Consider the following 22,011-nt stretch of genomic DNA (forward strand, 5'->3'; position numbering starts at 1 on the left):
ATAGTTTAACAAATGGCTTGACAGTATATTCAGTGTGCCCTTCCAACAGTACTGAAGATGTCATTAACACACTGGGAATGGAAGAATAAACTGAGACCAGATTACAGCACCAGTTGCAATGTGATATTTCTCAGTTTCAGTTACCAAGGCTATTTTCATATGGTTATGAGGTCTACAAGTACATGTCAGAGCATTGTAGTAATTGATGCTAACATCTAGTCTCAAATCCATTATTGCAGTTGCAGATGCCCTGAGCCAACATGTTTAACATGCTGGACAAGAAAAAATAAATGTATTGCCTATAGTCTGTGAAGATGCATTAATGATCTATTCTTAAATAGGTTACTATGACATATGCAATAACGCAAGGCAATACATAAATATTTCAGAACTTACTTCCACACATGCATTACTGTAATGCATGACACCTGCTTCCACACACCCAAGTACATGGCATTACAATCACCATTATTGTGGTCAATATGGATCACAAAATCTGGTCTTTTGCAACTGCATTCATGCTACCATCGCAAATTGTATTCATATGAACTGCCAATCAATATATTCTCACCTTTTGCTCCAGATCACATATCCATAACAATATTCATTTTTCAACAGTAAAAAACAATGTTCCTTCGCTGCAAAAAAGTAAGTCAACTACAGTGGATTCTGAAACTTTCCCGCCATATTTTAATCAAGTTTGACCATTGTACTTGGGGATCACTGAAAGGACAGCAAAATTCTACAATTAAGGTAATACTCACCAGTGATGGCTTCTCTATCAGAACAACTGAGATGCAGAAAGGCAATCGTGAAACTTTATGGCAGCAAAGCAATGGTTCCACATCTTGCAAGTACTCTGAGACCTACACAACATTTTGCCACTTGACTTCAATGAAAATGTGCCACATCTGTGGCACACAAAGGTGGTTTTTGCAATGCCATCCTTTAAATGCTTAGTGCCATAATGAGAGACAAAACTACTTTTTGTTTTTCCTATCCTTCTCAGATTTCCACTTCAGAAAGTCTAAAATAAAAGCATTGATGGAAAAACAATTACATTCAGATTCAACAAGTACAAAGTAAACAGCAGGAGTCAGAAAAACTGCACTGTTAGATACTCTCATGAATTACTGACACCAATCAGTTACTAGTGTGATTTTTTGCAACAATTTAACCTACACTGAATGTAACATACAGTAAGTATACAGTTTATGTGAAATGCATCTTTTCAGGCTTTCAAATAAGCACATGTTCTGTTGACCAACAAAAACAAGAGCTAACAGCCACGGGTCAGGCAAGTACGTAATAATCAACAATGGATGATGATAATTTAAATAGGCAGAGTACACTTAACTTACCATCCTTCATTTGCAATTCACTAATTTCTTTTACCATCTCAACCATGTGTTCCTGCTCCACATGTAGTTGCAACTTACCCAAAAAGTTACATTTAAAGCTGTAGCCACTTTTTGAGCACTTCATCTGCCTGTATTTTATGCACATTTCTCAAATGAGCATTCAAATGCTTTCTCACTGAATATTCTCTATCACATACATAACATGCAACACAACCAACCATTTCAACGAAACAACTCAGTCTCACAATGTGCAAAGATATTCGCTCACATCAAGTGTGAACACGAGAATGAGTGTAGCAGAGATGTTGCGTTCGCTCAGATCTTACCTACATTTATTATTGGCTAATGTATATGATGTCATGAATTTAACTTTCATCCAACCAGCATCGCGACCAGCGGGTCAAGAGACGCAAGTAATGAAAGCAAGACAAATGGAAAGAAGTAAGAAACGGGTTATTACTTCAAAAATAATCACCATAAGAGTTAATGCATTACCACTGTGAGACAAGATGGTCAGTGTTATCGTGGAAAAATGTTTGTGATTGCCTGCAGGACCATGATTGTACCCAGGCACGCACCTACTCCTCCAAAGTAAATCGATGGCAACAGATGCCTTTATTCAGGGTTCCAAAACTATGGAAATCTCATTTGGGGGGGGGGGGGGGGAGATTGGGACTGTATGGAGGATGTGCAAGGTCTTCCCAACAAAACTTCATCAGTGTACTCAAATCGAACTTTATATCCTATCTCCCCCCTACCTTCCTTCCCATTTCTCTCTCTCTGTCCATCTCCATACTGTTTCTGCACCACACCCTAGACAGCATTCTCTTACAAATGCTCACTGTTGTCGCTACAGCTACCTAAATATTATCTGGAACTATTCATTACTATAATGTATTTCCGGTTTCAAATAAAAAATTCCTGTATTGAAGTGTGAGGTACAAGCGTGTGCTTCAGAATTGTGTTCTGCGGGTATCGTTAGGTTAAATTTAGTGTCATACAGAGTCATTTTGGGGTAATGGTAGAATTACAGTTAATGAAATTGTTAAGATGTATGAGACAATTTTTTTCCTTTCTTTGGAGACTTCTTTTACTTTTATTGCAGGGTGAGATAAAGTTGCCAGTGCTGATGGAAGATGAGAATCACAAAGATTTGCCAAGCATACACTTGGTATTTCGCCCTGTACGACAGATGGTCTATGCAATTCTTTTCAATCTCCACCATTATATATATATGGCAAGCAAGCAGAAAGAGAAAGGTATGAGAGAGTCAAGTAGAATAACCTCCTGATGATACTGTAGTAATCAAATGATTTTCTGTGGTAGTGTATTTTAGTCATAAATTAAATATAAAAAATGTTGGGTGTTCACAGGAGATGAAGAAAAGGTTGAAGTACCAGATATTTGCATAAAAGAATGGATATGGTCAAAAAACAATCAGTATCAAACTCCTGACTACGTTCGAGCAGAGCAGGTTGGATGGGGTGTACCAACAATTCAACGACTCTGGTTTGGGTAAGTACAAATACCTCAAAAGGACGAGATGGGGGAGATGAGGCTGTAAAAGTGAAATAACATATCATGACACTAGTTAGACTGAACTGTAAATGTAGTGAAGTCGTTTCCTATTTACTACTATGGCGATGATCGATTCTCTCTTGGTAGTGGTTGCTTGTTAAATAAAAATAAAATAATAAACTTGCCTCCATTGTATTAGTCAGATAACAAATTAATGTTAGGTTGATCATAGGTGCAGCAAAACTAAATAATATATCCCAACTTTAACAAAGAGAGTTTATTGCCCATAAATAGACACAACAATTAGGCTGGTGATAAGCTACTATGTGATTAAGTGCATTGAAATTAGCTCAAGCTACTATGTGATTAAGTGCATTGAAATTAGCTCAAACCCCCAATACACTAAGTAGTAGCCTAATTGGCACAAAATGCGCATATTCATCTTAAATGTCTATCAGTAATGAAAAATAATCGAAGTCCCCACTGGCAAATTGAGTTAAAAATCAGACTCATTTTGAAAGTCCAAAGCAGCTTCACACGTGAAAAATAAAATTGCTCCTGAGCAACCATCAGAAATGCTATAGATTCGTGACCACTGCAGAGTATCTTCAAGTCTCCACTGAACTGGTGGGAAAGAGTTCAGAATTTTGCAATTGATGTTGCAAAAATTTCTATGTTGCAAAAATTTCTATGCTGTAAAAATTTCTATAGCAGAAAAGTGTGCAGCTGGATTGCTGCTCAGGCAAGCATATGTCTAGCCTCTTCAACTATTACCCAAAAATGCGAACCAGCAAGACAGCTGCCTTGCTTCTAAGCCCTTAGCTCGTCCCATCCATGGATCACCACACATCTATATCACTTAATGACCTCACACTGTCACCAGCCTCATTTACAACATTTTACGTATAAATGTCATGAAAAATCTGAATCCACACTAAATTTAAGCAAAATTGATGTTATATGAATGTCTGGTGTCTGTTCTTTCGGGCATGTCCGAAAGAACGGACACCATGCGGAATCCACAGCTGTGATACGTATTATGAAAATTGAAGTTGGGGGGGGGGGGGGGGAGAAAGGAACTAACTAACTAATGATATCAGCTGCATTGGGACTTCATCAGAATTAATGGAGAAGAGTGAAAATGAAAATGTGCGCAGTACTGGGACTCGAGCCCAGGATCTCCTGCATACTAGGCTGTTGCATCAACCACTGCACCACCCAAAAACTGTTCACCGCAAATGCATCGACTGTATTGGCAATATAGCAGGAATCTAAATTTAGTGTGCTGCCTGCATTCCGCGCTGTGCGCGATTTTGTCACTGCACTGCTCTCCTGCGCAGACACGTCATGTTCCAACTGCTTTGACACTCTTATCAATAGATTCCACAAAAACTATGTGGCCCAAAAATTAGATTTTTACACATCTTCTTGACTGATACCTTCCCCCCATAAATGACTTAATTTTGTTTCGATGTTCAATGCAGTTATTATGCAGCATTAAATATAGTAAACCATTGCACGAAATTTTGAAGAGTTTGCAGAGGTAAAAGTCCATAGAGTATACTTTCCGTATCGTCGATTTTAGTTGCCACAATGTTGAGAATGAAATGTGGACAAGACACCTAAATTTCATATAAAATTTACTGTATAACAATAGCTCATTTAAGTACTACATAGGTGCCGTATGTAATATTGAGAAATATTCCGTCTTTCGCGACTGTAACAAAAGTTTTATTTACACTGAGCACGTTTGGCTTTATTTTAAAGCACTTCAGTCAATCAAAAGGAAGTAGACAAAATACATTAAACAAAACTGTGGACTTACAAAAACATTAGGACTTGAATATACCGTCTATCAGTCAAGTTCTCTGAGCTATGTCAAATATAATTTTTGTGTGTGGCACACACAAACATCATTTATTTGCTAAAACACTGATCTGACAACACAAACGTTGAATATTGTGTTACCGCAGCACAAAACTACGAAAGGTGACTTGGCAATGGAGGAGACAAAATACTGTCCACTGAAGATGCTTCAAAAGAGAGAAATGCGTCTGGTCTAAATAAGCCCCTTATTACAGTTGCAGAAGAGGAATATATTTCAGTACCATTGGTAAAACTGCAACTGTGGAACAAAAACAAGAAAGAGAACATGAGTACCATTGTGTATGTGCCATACCTTTCCTTGATTGAAGTGCTTTAAAATACAGCCAAACGCGTCTGGTGTAAATAATACTTTTATTACAGTCGCGAAAGACGGACTATTTCTCAATATTACATACGACACCTATGTTGTACTCAAATTAAATGAGATATTGTTATACAGTAAATTTTATATGAAATTTAGGTACCTTGTCCACATTTCATTCTCAACATTGTGGCAACTAAAATCGACCATACGGAAAGTATACGCTATGGACTTCTACCTCTGCAAACTCTTCAGAATTTCGTGCAATGGTTTACTACATTTAATACTGCATAATAACTGCGTTGAACATTGAAACAAAATTAAGTCATTTATGGGGGGAAGGTATCAGTAAAGAAGACGTGTAAAAATTAAAATTTTTGGGCCAAATAGTTTTTGTGAAATCGAATGATAAGTGTGTCAAAGCAGTGGGAACACCATGTGTCTGCACAGGCGAGCAGTGCAGTGACGACAAAATCGCGCACAGCGCGGAATGCGGCGAGCACGTGTCTGCAGCAGCGAAAGGGTTAATGAAGAGACAAAGCACTAGAAATTTCAAAAAATTGCTTTCAAACGAATATAATTTGTGAAGTAAGGCACTTCGATATTCTTTTTAAATAATGAAAATATTAAGCACCGCACAAGGTTTGAACTCATAACCTTTGGTGTAGCAGCCCAACACCTTAGCTGTTACGCTAACGCACCTCGTCTGACTACCTGATGCCATGAGGACTATAACACGTCACGCAAAATACTGACAAACACTGTTGGTATGACTATGAATTACTCACGTTTCGTCGAAGTACAATAGGAAATAAACAATTACCGCTGTTCTTTATTGCGAAAAAGCGGTTCGTGAGAGTGATACAATAACTTTCCTTGCTATCGCCTGAATTAGGAGTCTTATTGCTTGTTTGGTTTAATTAATTAATAGAATATGAAGCAATTGGTATAAAGAATGCTTTTTCCAAACTTTCTATAAAAGAATGTCTGCTATCAAGACATTGCTTTTGTTCTATTACTTTATTTATGACTGAACGTTTCTAAAACTGAAGACTCTCGTCCATGCTCTGCACTGCAATCGAGATGTGGCAACGTCGTTCTCTGTTCATTGGCTGACTGTGTTTTGTGACGTCAGATGCGCAGAACGAACCTAAACTCAGCCGCCAACATAAATGACGCGCACTTTAGTAAGCGGGAGATCTCAGGTTTGAGTCCCGGTTTAGCACATATTTTCACTCATCTGTTGACTGCGCATAAAGTCCCAGTGAAGCTAATATCATTAGTTCCTTCTGTTCCCCCCTCCCCTTCCCTCCCCTCCCCCTTCATGATCTCTGTGCCATCGATTATTAACACATAAACATATATGGACCCCTTCTTTACACGAATGTTCCCCCTTTTCCCATTGTTGCAATCAGAATTGATGTAGTGGTATTAATTTCTGAATTACAGGTCAAGCTGTGCAAATTAATAAACAGTTAATTATAAAGTACAATAAAAATTGTAAATCTTACCATCCATATGTTGCGTTTGGTGTGTAATCACATCTTGCTAATCATGTATTGTATTAAATGGTAAGGTGATTGTAATGAAAAGTTCAATTACAAAATGTCCCGCAGATTTATTAATTACTTTGCAGTTCATGTGCATAGCTCAGTAAATGTGCATTGATGACCACTACAATGTGTTAGGTCAGTTTCTTTGGTACCAGAAAAATTGTAAAAGTTATTAATTATTTACTGTACTCCAGAGATAAAACTTTACGGCTCTCTAACTTTCCGCACACATTAATCACAGAGTGTGTCAGCTTCTCAGCAGAATTGTCTGCACCTCCTCTTTATCATGACATATTGTGCTTCTCTGTACCTGTAATAGTTTGCGCTGTAGCTTTGCGAACACAAATAATACAAATACATTCATTGTGCATACTGATGGCAGAACTGATGTCGTGTCTGCTGTGTCTAAATTTTGACAATAGCACATGGCCCGACTGCTGCCGTGTCACCTATGCATGCCCCCAACATGCCTGCAGCCACACATCATGTCCAGTCATAATCTGTGTGGGTAGAAGCACAGTTTGTGATTACTCCCTTTGTTGGTAACAAGGAGACCAGCAGAATGAAACAGGCGGTTCTGGTGGTGAATGAAGTAGAGATCATGATGTGAATTATTAACCAACATAAGTCCAGAGTGTAGCAGAGTCATCTAAGCATATACCACAATCCACAGAAAGTCCAAATAACAAAACGTTAATCAGATGAGCTCAAAATACTCTGCTATCCAGTGGTGTGTACGTAAGACTTCAGTGACTTACAAGAGACTGGCTGCAATTGCCGGGCTGCTGACAATCACTCATCAGACAGAGGCACCACCTAACTGCTTGCTCGGTGGCTACATCCTGCCATGGCTGTCGCCCAGAGCCTGAGTGTCTCTGACATGTTCCCTCTGCCAATATTCGGCCTAGGCGGGGAATCCGAATCGCCCTCATACCAAATTGCCCCCATCCCCCCCCCCCTTCCCCCCATTTAATCAGTACCTAAAGGCCGAAAGTGACCTGACTGTTATCGACATCACTGAAGAAGGGGATAGAGGAATGTCTGAATACTTGCCAAAGTTGCCCACAGGCAGTCCCTATAGTGATTGTCTGGGTTGGGAGGCGGTACTGTCTGTGAGAGCCTGGTTGAGCGACTGAGTTTGGGACAAAGCTTGGACCAGCCTGCAGGGAAGTGGGCACCAGAAGTATTGTAGATGGGACTGACAGGTCAGTCTCTGTGGGAACCACTGGCCAATAATGATCAACTTCCGCTGATGGTGAGGAAGGGAACCGGTGGTGGCAGGAGTGAGTAGCTGAAAGTGGCGTAGTGGGAGGAAGGATTTTGACCTCCATCAGTTCCCACCACTGGTCATTGTTGACTGCATGAAGACACCTAACACAAGGACAGAAGTTGTAGTAGTAAGAGGTTGGCCGGTCCTTATGTTGGTTGCAGGCAGCCCACCCACCTGGCAGTGATGGGAAATTGGTGTGTGTGGGGAGGCCAGCAGCTCGTGGCTGGCCTCAACCTCAAATATCTGCCCCCCCCCTCCCCCCCACCTCCACCCTGTTGCTAACAACAGTGCCTTGTGCCCACCTGGGGTTCTGTCTGAAAGTACGAGCCCAGGCGGGGGTCCCCGAATGTTAATATGCGGTGGGCCCACAGAGTTGGCCACAACAGATCGAAAAGTGTGGGGGGTCTGTGCCGGTGTAGTAGTTGCAGCCATCTGTGTGACGTGGGAAGTTCGGGAGGGCATTGACACAAGCAACTGTGTCATTCCCCAGAATGTCCCAGATGTTCGAGGATAAGGCTGACCAGGAACAGCTGGTCTGGCACTGTAATCAGCTTCGCCCGCACCATGATGCAGTGCCCCTCCACTCGCCCGCTGTTTCCTGCCACCGCCAGCTGGGTGTGCCACCCACGTCCACCCTTTGCCAGTGCTGCTCAGAGCATGGCCAAGGGTTGAACTGCTGTGCTGGGGCGGACTGGTTGTGGACATAGGTATGGCAGTTCTGTATAGTGCATTCGCTGGCAGCGTCAACCCCAGGCAAATACACATCACGCCTTCATTCTACACATTCCATGCCTTCATTGTACACATTCCACAATGTGCAGTGTGGAGGAACTGCAGTATGTGGGGGCAGATCATGGGAGGAACTACCATGCGACATTTATCATCATCACCAGCAAAATGACCCCTTTGGTGATGCCATAAGGAAAAATAATTGTGCCATTTTGGGTCGGCATTCTTAGGCACATCATGTGGCTCCCTCTGCCACACAGCAGACAACACATGGCAGAGGAGTGTATTGTGGGCCATTTCTGCCACTACTTCACATGCATTAATCGGTAATCCATCAAGGATGTGTCACTGGTTTGCGTCTAAGGCAAAAAACAGCACCTCATGCCTATAAAATTTGGCATCTGGGCCACATGGCAACCAGGAAGGTGAGTCCGTGATGGACTGCTGCATGGTGGGCTGATAATGGATCTCAAGGGTATAGTTACTGAGGAACAACGGCCACTGTTGCAACTGCTGTGCTGTTTTATCAGGAAGCTTTGAATAGGGTCTGAACAACGAAATAAGGTGCTTGGGATCGGTGATCAGGTGAAACTGTGCATCATAGAGGAACACTAGCTACCTCCAGATGCCGTATATGATAGCAGACGCCTCCATTTTAATTTTTAAATAATTCCTCTCTACTGCATTTAATGTTTTAGATGCAAATGCAATTGGCTGTTCTGTGCTGCCAGTGTATTTGTGGAATAGCATAGTGCCAATGTCACAATCCGCTGCATCAGTGGCAAGCGTTAAACAGATGCTGGCATGAAATGCAGCTAAAGAAGGGGCTAACCCAAGGCAACTTTTTAAGTTGCATGAAAATCATCTGTCGCACCTCTGATCACCCAGATTTAATACTTTTTTTGCGCAATTGACAAAACAGATAGGAAATGTGCTCCACATTTACTTTGCCAATGAACAACTGTAGTTCTTTGAGGTTCTTAGGACCTGGTGAGTCAGTGAATGCAGCCACATGATCCTGCTTCAGGGTGAGTGCTTCTCGACTTAATATGTGACCCAAGTACGTGGCACTTGGTGCAAAGAAACTACATTTGCCAAGGTAACTGCAGACCTTTGGCTTAGAGATGCTCAAACATCTGTAGATTGAGCATGTGCTGCTCCCATGTAGCCCTGGTAACCACCAAATCGTCTATATAATTAACACAGTTGGAGATGCCTTGGATAAGTTGCTGAAGATATCTCTGAAATATCATGGGAGCACTTGCAACCTCGAATGGTAACCTGTTATAACAAAACATGCCGAATGGCGTATCGAGCAATAAAAACTGTTACCTGTATGTCTATCTTTTCAAAGGTGGTTGCAAGACTCAGCTGGTCAGTACAGGATGTCAAATCAAACACCTCTCAGCCGTATAATTTCCAAACTATTTATTTTATTTGGCTACCAGTTTGTTGTGACATCATCTTTCTCCCCATACCTGGAATTATCAGGCTTTTTTTCCACATTTGAATAGCCATCCTGTTCAAGGAAATGTGGACCTGGATCCCTGTTGCACAAACTAATGTAGGTTTAAACAGCTGCTTTGATTGCGCACAATCATATACAGCCAATTGAAGCTCAAAACTAGCGAGATCTATGTTTGAGAAATATTGGCGCCCAGCCAATGTAGCTAACAATTTCTCCTGTCGAAGAAATGTGTACAAACTGACATTTGCTTGAGCAGTAACGTCAGACTTAAAATCACCACAAATGCTACGTGATACATTAGGACTCTGAACCACAACCATGGGTGTAGCCCATTGGCTAGATGATACTGGTGATAGAACACATACTTTTGTAAACTGTCTAGTTCTGTTTCAGCTTGCTTGCACATTAGGAAAGGTACCAGGTGATCCCAACAAAACTTAAGCACTACTGATTGCTTTAATAGGGTGGTGATTCTTAGGAAAGCCTGGGATTCTCAGAGAATAACATTTTACCCAGAAAAATCCGGTAGAGTCTCAGGGAATTCCAGGTAGAATCTCAGGAAATTCTGTGTTTTTAACCTAACACTGGAATTTAATGTTATTGACCTTTATAGATCACATATTTTAAAAGACTTATTATTTCAAAATGTGGATATTAGTCCATAAAAATTATTGATGTTTAAAAACTGCAGTTAGACTACAGCTGAGAGGAAAGAAAAGCCGTTATTGTGAAGTGCTCAACCCCCGCCCCCCCCTCCCTCCCCTCTGCTCTCTGTTAATTTCTCAGTAGCTTCTTGTGACATCTTCCTCCCCATACCTCAAATTATCAGGGCATTTCTCCAAGTTCGAGTAGCCACCCTGTTGAAGGAAAGGTGGATCTGGAATACTGTTGCACAAACTAATGTAGGTTCAAACAGCTGTTTAAACTGTGCACAGAATGGTTCAAGTTTTGGGAATGGGATCAGAGATGAAACCAAATTAACCTGGTCCTTAATATGAAAACAAAAAAGGGCAAAAGCGTCTGAACCAAAAACGTTATTTGACGTCCAGTAGTTGACTACAAGCAGTATTAGTAACTGGGCAATGTTTTTATATTCAGTTTGAATGATTACCTGACCCTGCAACAGAGATCGTCTGGCCATTGTATGACTCCACTTTGTGGCGAGGAGACTGCAGCTATAGGGAGCCAGTGCACTGGTATGTGTCTTCATTGATCAGAGACTGTCTTCATTGTGTTTCCTCTCATGTGACAGTATCAGATGTCATTTTTCAACAGGACAATGCTTGTCCACACATGGCAAGTGTCTCTGTGTACTGTCTGCATGATGTTGTGGTACTCCAGTGGCAAGCAAGATCCCCAGATCTGTTCCTGATAGAACGTCTGTGGGACAGCTTAGATATCAACCATGTCCCAGTGCGAGTATCCAAGACATGAAGGACCAGTTACAACAATTGTGTGCCAGCTTGCCTCAGAAGAGGATACAATGGCTTTATGACACCATTCCCAACCGAATCAATCCATGCATCCAGGCCAGAGGGGGTGCAACAGCATACTGACAAAGAGAGCTTTTACGGCCAAGTTATTTGTAAATTTGACTCGATTTTGTAGTCACTGAAACAACATTATTTACCCTCTCATCTTTGAAGTTTCATTTTGGTCTTCTGCCCAGTCTGAGTGCTTCACCTTTTTAGCCAGGGAGTGTACATTGGAATTAATGTCCATGTTGACCCTGGTATCAGTGACTATGTTCTCGTTTCTTAAGTTATGACCAAAGTAAAAAGGAAAACTAAACTTGGAAGAAATATTTACATTTTAAGACAGCAAAATAAAGAAGCAGTACTCTCATATCTCAATGAAGAACCCAAAACATTTAGCTATGGCGTTTGGGCAAGAGCAGGTAGAACTACTCAAGTTTGAAAGCATAGTTGACCATGTAATAAATAGATATGTACCCAGTGTTACAGCTCTCTGTAAAAAAAAAACTACTATAGAAACAGCAATGGCTGCACAATAGGTGTAAAACAAAAAAAAATGTCAAACTGGCAATGTGTAAAGCCTTCAATGACCTCCATAGCAGAATCTTATCAAAAGATCTCTCTCACAAAACCGACACCTGGTTGTATGTAAGGACACTTACATTGACGAGCCAAAACATTAAGACCACATGCTTAATAACTTGTTGGGCCAACTGTGTAACACAGTATATCACCGATTCTGCTTATCGTCGATTCTACTGTTGTTGTTAGATTTGTGGAGCTATGTGGCACCAGATATCTTCGCAAGAGTTATGTAATTCCAATGAATAACTGGTTGCTGATTGGTACATGCATTGATGGTGCTCGTTAGCTACCCAAAAGGGAACCATTGGATTCACATCAGGTGAATTTGGTGGCTGAGACATTAACGTAATTTCACTTTCGTGCTCATTGAGCCACTGTTGGACGATTCTGGCTTCAAGACACAGATAATTATATTGATGAAAGATAGCAGAAGAATGCCTGGATGACAGCCTTTGTGGAAAGACTGTCGACATGTTGTAGGAAAAAATGTGATTTGTCTGACAAGCCAACGCATTTTCAGCGATACACAGTACAATCTTGATAATCCCGAGCCCACTACATTCGTAATTGATGATATCATTGGGACAACATGTGAACATGCAGGGCTCATCTGCTGCGGAGCCCCTTGTTCATCAATGTTTTCTGAACGGTGTGCTCCGAAACATGTGTCCACTGGCATTGTGGTCTTTCACCAGAGGTGCCACAAATTTACATCTGTCCTACTTTACAGAGCAGACAAGCCTCCAAACCCCATGTTTTGTGAAGAGTTGTGGACGCCCACCCGCTTACCACCTAGTGGTTGTTTCACTGCCCTATCACTTTCCATAGGTGCTCACAACAGTAACACATGAACATTCAGCCAGCTTTGGTGCTTTCAAGCTACTCGTTCACAGGCTTTGTGCAGTAATAATAATAATCTGTCCTTTGGCACTTATCTCAGTGGATTTCTCCATTCGCACTGCATATCTTCGTGAGGGTAAGCCCCCATCCATCTCTCCTTGCCTTCCATATTTGTCTTACTGTCCCACCAGGAGGCATCCAACCTTGCAGTTTGTAGTGGTCATAATGTTTTCGCTTATCAGTGTAATAGCGCCACAGTGTCCAGACAGGGAACTGAAGTTGAGGGTGGCAAAGCAAAAGCAAATGTACTGAACCCACTTATCAAACATTCACTTACAGTGGAAATTCCTATTTAATTCTTGGGCAACTGCAAAGATAAGTGATTTAAATATTATAATAGGAAATGCCTGCTACAATGTAAATACTTCAGAAGTAAAGGAGACATTCCCCGAAAAGCAAAAGAATAGAGTCTTTGACGGGCACACACAAAAAAGAAAGAAAGCTTGCTAGATTTTAGGATAATCATCACTGTGCCGGATGCATAATGCCAGTGCTGCAGTTCAGCAGGTGGACTTGGACTAGGTTGAGAGAGAGAGAGAGAGAGAGAGAGAGAGAGAGAGAGAGAGAGAGAGAGAGAGAGAGACTGGGTAGATGGCTAATGGCCTGGAGGGAGACAGCTGGTTTGCTGGCGAGGAATGCGGTAGGGAGAGGGTTGGCAGGTGCACAGGCAAGGCATTGGTGCGCAGGTGTTGGAGCTGGTGGGGAGCGGTGCATGTTGCAGATAAGGGGATGTGAATTGGGAGCGGGTGACAAGACAGAAGAAGGGGAAACTCTCGGGTGAAGGTTTGGGTTACCGTAGATTGAGGGCAGGACGATTATGGGGTCAAAGGATGTGTTGCAAGGATAACTCCCATCTGCGTATTTCAGAGAAGGCGACGGTGGAGGGACGGATCCAAATGATCCAGGTTTTGAAGCAGCCATTGAAATTGTACGTGTTATGCTCTGCTGCATGTTGTGCCACTGTATGGTCAACTTTACTTCTGGCAACAGTTTGGTGGTGGCCATTCATGCGGGTGGACAGTTGAAACAGTTTAGTATTTGTATAAACTGTGTAGTGTTTGGAGCAGGTTGATACATGAAATGACTGTGTTAACAGGTATCCCAGTCCCTGAGTGTAGGATACATCTGTAACAAACTGGAGCAGGAAGTGGTGGATTGGCCAAGTCTTGCACTTGGGTCATTCACAGTGATATGACCCTGTGGCAAGGGGTTGGGAGTGAGAGTGGCATAGGGATGGACTACGAGGCTGGGCCATCTATGAGAACAGCCAACTCTATTGAAAACACTACACAGAAGTTTATGTCGTTACGATGACCAGACAGCTGTCCACCAAGATGAATGGCCACTGCCAAACTGTTCCCAAGAACAGAATTGAGCGTCCGGTGGCACAACATGCATATAAAAATAATATACTCAATTTAAATGGCTGCTTCACATCCGAGGCCATCTGGATCCTTCCTTCCACTACCAACTACGCAGATGGGAGTGATCCATTGTCCTGGCCTTAATCTCTGGTAACCCACTTTCACCTTCCCCCCCCCCCCCCTTCCAAGTAATAGTTTCCTCTTCCTGTATTCTGTCACCTCCTCCCAGTTCGCATCCCTACATCATCTTCAGTGTGGGGTGCTCCCTGCTGATTCTGACAACTGTCTATTACATGCCAAGCCTGTGCACTAACCACTCCTGCTTCTTGCATTCCTAGCCAGCAAACTGGCTGCCTCCCTCCAAGCCACTAGCCATCCATTGCAATCTCTCTTCCTTTCTTTCTCTCCCTCTACCCTCTCCACCCAACACAATCCCCATCCCAACGTAGTCCACCTGCCTCTAATTGCAGCACTGGCATTGTGTGTCACCAGCACCCTGTGTGGAGCCATAGGAGTGTCAGTAAAATTGGACAAATTCCAGGACCAAATGGAATACCTATAAGAGTAAAATATATTGAATTTGCAGCTGAGTCTCTTTTAACCATAACATACCATAAAGTTCTCAAACAAAAACCTGTGCCCTCTACCGAGCGAGGTGGCGCAGTGGTTAGACACCGGACTCGCATTCGGGAGGACGACGGTTCAATCCCGCGTCCGGCCATCCTGATTTAGGTTTTCCGTGATTTCCCTAAATCACTCCAGGCAAATGCCGGGATGGTTCCTTTCAAAGGGCATGGCCGACTTCCTTCCCCGTCCTTCCCTAATCCGATGAGACCGATGACCTCGCTGTCTGGTCTCCTTCCCCAAAACAACCAACCAACCAACCTGTGCCCTGTAGTTTGAAGAAAACACAACACAAGACAAGAAGAAAGTAGCAGGAGTGATCCCCAAAACTACTATTCAGTATCTATATCTGCCCATTGTAGTATCTTAGAATGTAGTCTGAGCTCAAATGTAATGAAGACTTTTGAACAGAATGAGATCACCTCCATGCCATCCAGCAAAACCCAACTATGTGCTTTTCTCACATAACATCTGAAAGCCATGCATTAAGCCGGAGGTGGGCAATTGTTTTGGCTCGGGGGCCACATTATAGACACAGAGCGGAGGGCCGCACCTTATAAAACTTTCACTTCTAATGCCGTATATATATAAAATAGAAGGAAACATTCCACGTAGGAAAAATATACCTAAAAACAAAGATGATGTGACTTACCAAATGAAAGTGCTGGCAGGTCGACAGACACACAAACGAACACAAACATACACACAAAATTCAAGCTTTCGCAACAAACTGTTGCCTCATCAGGAAAGAGGGAAGGAGAGGGAAAGACACACACACACACACACACACACACACACACACACACACACACACACACACACACACCCATCCGCACGTACACAGACACAAGCAGACATTTGTAAAGGCAAAGAGTTTGGGCAGAGATGTCAGTCAAGGCGGAAGTACAGAGGCAAAGATGATGTTGAATGACAGGTGAGGTATGAGCGGCGGCAACTTGAAATTAGCGGAGGTTGAGGCCTGGTGGGTAACGGGAAGAGAGGATATACCGAAGGGCAAGTCCATATATATATATATATATATATATATATATATATATATATATATATATATATGAGGGAAACATTCCACGTGGAAAGAAATATATCTAAAAAGAAAGATGATGAGACTTACCAAACAAAAGCGCTGGCACACAAACAAACGCACACATACACACAAAATTCTAGCTTTCGCAACCAACGGTTGCCTCGTCAGGAAAGAGGGAAGGAGATGGAAAGACGAAAGGATTTGGGTTTTAAGGGAGAGGGTAAGGAGTCATTCCAATCCCGGGAGTGGAAAGACTTACCTTTAGGGAGAAAAAAGGACAGGTATACACTCGCGCGCGCACACACACACACACACACACACACACACACACACACACACATCCGCATATACACAGACACAAGCAGACATTTGTAAAGGCAAAGAGTTAGCTGAGGGGTTATCTACATTGATTGTGTGCCTGAAAGTCAGAATGTCAATCAAGCTTATTATGTAACTGTTATGAAAACCCTTCATGAATGTGTGTGATGAAGGAGACAGATGATTCTTTATCAGGACAATGTGCCAGCACATAATACAATATTTGTGAAGAGGTTTTTGGTGAAAAACAAAATTCCAGTAATGGAACATTCACCATCACCTGACGTAGCACCATGTGATGTCTTTCTCTTCCCAAAATGGAAGTCTACACTCAGAGAAATGAGATTCGAGTCCATGGATGCAGTGAAGAAAAAAGCGATGAGCCTCCTCAATGGCATAACATAAAAAGACTTGCACCACTGCTTCCAACAGTGGAAAATTTGCATGGCGCATTGCAGGGAACAGGGAGGAGACTACATTGCAAGGGACATTTCAGTTGTGTAAGTTTTTTCAATAAAGAATCAGAACATGATGCAATGTAACACATTTTACTCTTAGACTTTTAGTGATTTGCAAATATTGTGCAGATATTTGGTGTGGTCAGATTCTCTCTCTCTCTATCTATCTCTCTCTCTCTCTCTCTCTCTCTATCTATCTCTCTCTCTCTCTCTCTCTCTCTCCCCCTCTCTCTCTCTCTCTCTCTCTCTCTCTCTCTCTCTCTCTGCGCTTGTGTGTGTGTGTGTGTGTGTGTGTGTGTGTGTGTGTGTGTGTTTCCTCAGTGCTAGTAACAAAATATTTTGCTTCATTCCTAAAAACAAAATTCTCATGAAAATAGTCCTCCTCCAAATGCATTTGCATTCATTTTGAAAACTTGAAGCCACTCACCTTGTCGTTGGGCATCAGAGCTTACGGCAACTGTGTACCGTAAAATTTCAGCTTAATTGTTTTGTAAAATGTTCTGAACAATATGTTGTGGAATGTTCAGAGCTCTGCTTGCTGTGTTAATAGACTTGTGTGGGCTACTTAACAAACTTACCCACATATACGGAGCTATTTCTTCATTCACTTGTTGATAGACTTCAATAATTTCGACATATTGTGTATTGGCTTCTGCTCTGGGATCCTCAGCCAAAATTTTTTTAATGATTTTCCTAATCTTCACCAGCACAAGTGGCTGGCACTATTAAAAATTCAGTCTTCGTTGCAGGAGGCAGATTGGAGTCAAACCCATAGCCAGAGATTAACCTGTCATGCCAACAGCTGAGGGGTTTTCTCGGGTCATTACTACTGTGGTTCTCCCTATGCTACCTGCATTGGTTGCTTGCTGCGGCACAGGAATCCATGATCCATTTATTATGATGCTTTGGTGCTTTCTTCCCTCTTGTTGAAACTGTTGTCATCTTTCTATGGCTTCCATGAACAAGTGAGTGTGCTAGCTGTTCTCTGCAGCGAGTAGTAGTTGTTGTTGTTGTTGTTGTTGTTGTTGTTGTTTTTAGAAACATAATAGACATCGTTTGCCAAGACTTTCCTCTGCTACATTGCATTCAACTAGCAGAAGTATTTGTCGTAGGACAACAACAGGTTTAGTATTCCTTGTTTATACTATACGACCTCAAAGTTAGTAAGTCTGCATCAGAAACCTGCAGCTCCATATAATCTGAAAAACAGTTACTTGGACAATGTACTACTGTTGCTAGGATGACTTGCTTTGTGTGGATGGAGAGAAAGGCAAGTGTTTATTAGTGGATTTTATCGTAAAGGAATCTAAATAATATCCAATTTACAGATGTTTCAATGAAACTATTCAGCAAAGGTCATAACTGCAATACAGAACCCCACCTATATAGCACAGCCACAACACTCTCAATAGCTACAACTAAGGTTGCAATAGACATGGCAAAATTACCAATACAAGAACAGAATGAGATTACAACAAAAATAGCAAAACTCATAGCAAGAGAAATACAAAACTTTAAATGCTTCAGTAGAAATACATACAATGAACAAAATGTTCTTAAAAATATGAAAATAAGCTGAGAACACACAAAATGATATTAGTAAAGTCCAATAAAGGTAATTGTTGTGGTAATTACAAAACATAAAAATTACGTAGATAAAGTACTGGTCTTTAAAAATAACAATAATACAATGATATGTCGTAACCCATCTAATAGATTCGGTGCAAAGGTCAAGCAAACAATAAAAAATTTTAAAGTAATCATCTCAGTTTGAGACAAGCAATCATGGACTGTTGTAAACACCCGAAATACATATTTATAAGCACAGCCCAAAAGTCACAAAGAATCCGTTCCAAAATTGTGTGTAATTAATTACAGTGATATCCCAACCTATATTTTAAGTAAGATACTAAATGCAGTAGTAACCAAACTATATACCTACACTAAAAAATTATACAGTAGAAACTCTAGTATATTGGCTCATACTATAACAAATAGAAAGATCCCACAAAGAGGAAAGTTTGTATCATTCAACACAACCAACCTCTTCACCAGTATACCAGTGACGGAAACAGTAGAGATAATAAAGAAACATCTGATACTCCATAGGAAGATATCTGCTGCCGAGTCATATTAAAGAATAGTTAGTTGAACTCACCCTATCACGAAATTATTTCGAATCTGAGAACAAACTTTACAAACAGATGGACTAGCAGTGGGCAGTTGCAGTTCTGGCACAATAGCTGATATTTATTAAAACATTAGAAGACAATTTTTTCAGTTCAAGATATCACTCTTTAGATAAAATTATCTACTACCTCATATATGTAGACTGCACCCTGCTACCTATAAACAGTAATAACATACAAATAATCCAAAATTATCTACTACCACATATACATAGACTACACCCTGTTACCTGTAAACAGTAATAACATACAAATAATCCACAGAAAATTAAACACCTTGTACCCTAAAATAAAATAAAAATAGAAGTAAAACAAACAAGTCAGTAAATTTTTTGGACATAACAATAAGCAGTGACTACTACTACCACAGATTCGAAGTGTATAGGAAACCCACCACAACAGATATTATAATTAACAATCACTTCTATCATCCAAGTTGACTCAAATATGCATTCTTTAGATCAGTGATCAACTGAATCATGAACTTGCAGCTTGGAACTGGTGCACCACATAAAGAAACAGAAACATTAAGATAGCACAATAGAATGATCTTAATCCTGCAATAGTACTCATCTATACAATCAATGGACACAATGGAAAACACTAAAGATAAATAAAGAAATAATGCTGAAAAGAGAAGGAAAAATCATACTAAAACCTACTTCTGTCACAATACCATATAGTGAGCAAAAATGCAAGAAAACTTGATCTGTTTAAAAGTACGAAGATGAAAATTGTATTTCACCAGTAACACTTAAAAAACAAAATTGCAATCAGGAAAAACTGCAAATCCCGATTTTTCTTGTACACAGGAATATATAAAATTTCATGTAATTATTGTAAACGATTTTACATAGAACAAACAGGTAGGAACATTGCAGTTAAGTTCAAAGAACACACTGGAAACAGTGAAAGTAATCAGTGTACATTTTATATGCACTTACGCACGCAGAAATACAAAGCAGAATGAATAGAAAAATCAACGAGAGTTCTCCATCGTGTACCCAACGGAACTACAATGGATATCCAAGAACCGTTCAAAGTCTATATCCAAACAGAAACATACCTAGTCAAAATTCTCAATGAACAGGTGGAACTAAATCACAAACAATATTTGGCCCCTCAGAGGGCTCATGATTGTTTTGTGAGTATGTGCATGGCAAGCAGCTACTCTTTCCTTTTCTGTGCTGCAGTCTTTATTATCTGACCATCTGATTACTGTCTCATGGGGGCAGTCTGTAGTGTGGATGGACTGGGGAAGAGCACCTTAAATAGCACCTATTGCATGCAGTGTTAAAAGATCATCTGCGTACAGTACTTGCGTAAGCTCTTATTTGCATCCAAAGCTGATGTGGTAGCCAATCTGATGTGGTGGGTCACTTTGTACCTTTTGGTTGAGACACCTGACAACACAGGGATCACACTGATGCTGCCTGAGCTGCTAGCTCCCCACACATGGCCAGGTATAGACACCAGTCTTCCTGGGGCATCAGGACTTCTGGCAGTTGCTGTCGTGCCAGCTGGGTGACGCCCATGGGCAGAGCCCTTGATCGGAATGAGTGGCATCATGGCAGACAATTTGCATGTGAAACATACTAAATTACACAGAACAATAGCTTTCCTGACCCGGCTGTCTCTTCCGACAGGAATTGAAATGTCAATGCAGACAGTTACAACCCTACTGTTTTTCCAACCTGTCGACCCCATGGGAAAGGGGACAAGCCAGACTTCTAGGAGCAAAACAATTTATTCATTACTTATTATGTACTTGAACTGATGGTAATATGTTTACTACAATAAAGCCATTATTTTTTTGTGGTGCTTATTGAAGATAAATTTGGAAAAGTTGAGTCATTGGGAAAAATATGCAGTAGGTCACTGTTAATTAAAGCCTCTTCTGGTGCACTGCTACTTGTTTATGGAGCCAAACACAAGACTGCATAGAATACAATAATAGGGAAGTGGCAGTCGTAGGTGATACCAAGGCAATAGCAGTGTTCTAGCCCAGCGTAGCATTGCACATTGAAAGTGTGAACAGGAGTGAAATCCAAATGGTGTGAGATACCCCAATCTCAGGTGCAACCCAGTATGATGGTTGTGGACAGGAAGACAAATAATGATGATCACACAAATAGCCTTAAATGTACATTTATTGTAGCATAACCACAGAAAGTAAAGTCTCCCATATGACAATAATAACAGAAATAATCAATCATTATCAGATGTAGGTACAACATAGTCCAAATAAATGTTGATTTGATAATCGCCCTGGCGCCTTACACAGTAGCACGGGGTCTTCTGCAAGGTGTATGGTACCTGCTGTGTAGTATAGCAGAGCGATGCGGCATGGTGCAGACTTGGTAGGAGCTCCAACAGATGGGACTCTGTAGGCAGCTAGTGCAAGTGGCGTGGAGCATAGCTGTGACTGCAAGTGGTTGCTACAGGTTGTGCCTCGGCTTCCATGGTGGAGTAACATCTGGGGGGCTCTCGATGACCAGGTGACCTGCTAGTACAAGCTAGTTCCCAATTGCAGTGCTGCCATTGTTGCTGCTGCATGCATTGCCTGTGAGCAATGGTGTTAGTTCCTGGTGGTGCCTGCTATCGTTAAGCCTGTAAGCATAATATTCATAATAGCCCCAAATCCAAATACACAATATACTTGCAAGGCATATAAAGTGTCTGGAAGGGGAGTGCCTTTGGGCGAAGGGTCAGCAACCCACAGGACACAGCTGATGTGTGAGAACAGGTGTGGTAGTGTATGCAGGAGCCCAGCATTGCTTGTACTACAGCAGTCCAAGGAATGATCTTCCACTAAGACCTTATACTCCAAACAGATGAGGAACTATGGGCTAACCTTGAGCAGTCAGATCTACATTTTGTCTGATGCATCCAAGAAGGTCCCAAGGATAATAGAATTGATACAGGCACCTTTATCTTAGCCTTTGAAGGCAATTTCCTCCTGCAAA

General features: G+C 41.4%; 1 protein-coding gene across 1 annotated transcript in view; it reads left to right on the top strand.

The window, feature by feature from the left end:
* Positions 1–22,011, top strand: part of LOC126183859 (constitutive coactivator of PPAR-gamma-like protein 1) — a gene marked incomplete in the record, with an annotated part of 245,865 nt that overhangs the window by 160,890 nt on the left and 62,964 nt on the right. The window contains 2 exon segments of the mRNA XM_049926151.1: positions 2,467–2,620; positions 2,735–2,876. Of these exon segments, the coding sequence (XP_049782108.1) occupies positions 2,467–2,620; positions 2,735–2,876 (296 nt within the window).

Source organism: Schistocerca cancellata, chromosome 4, assembly GCF_023864275.1.
Source record: "Schistocerca cancellata isolate TAMUIC-IGC-003103 chromosome 4, iqSchCanc2.1, whole genome shotgun sequence".
NCBI lineage: Eukaryota > Metazoa > Arthropoda > Insecta > Orthoptera > Acrididae > Schistocerca > Schistocerca cancellata.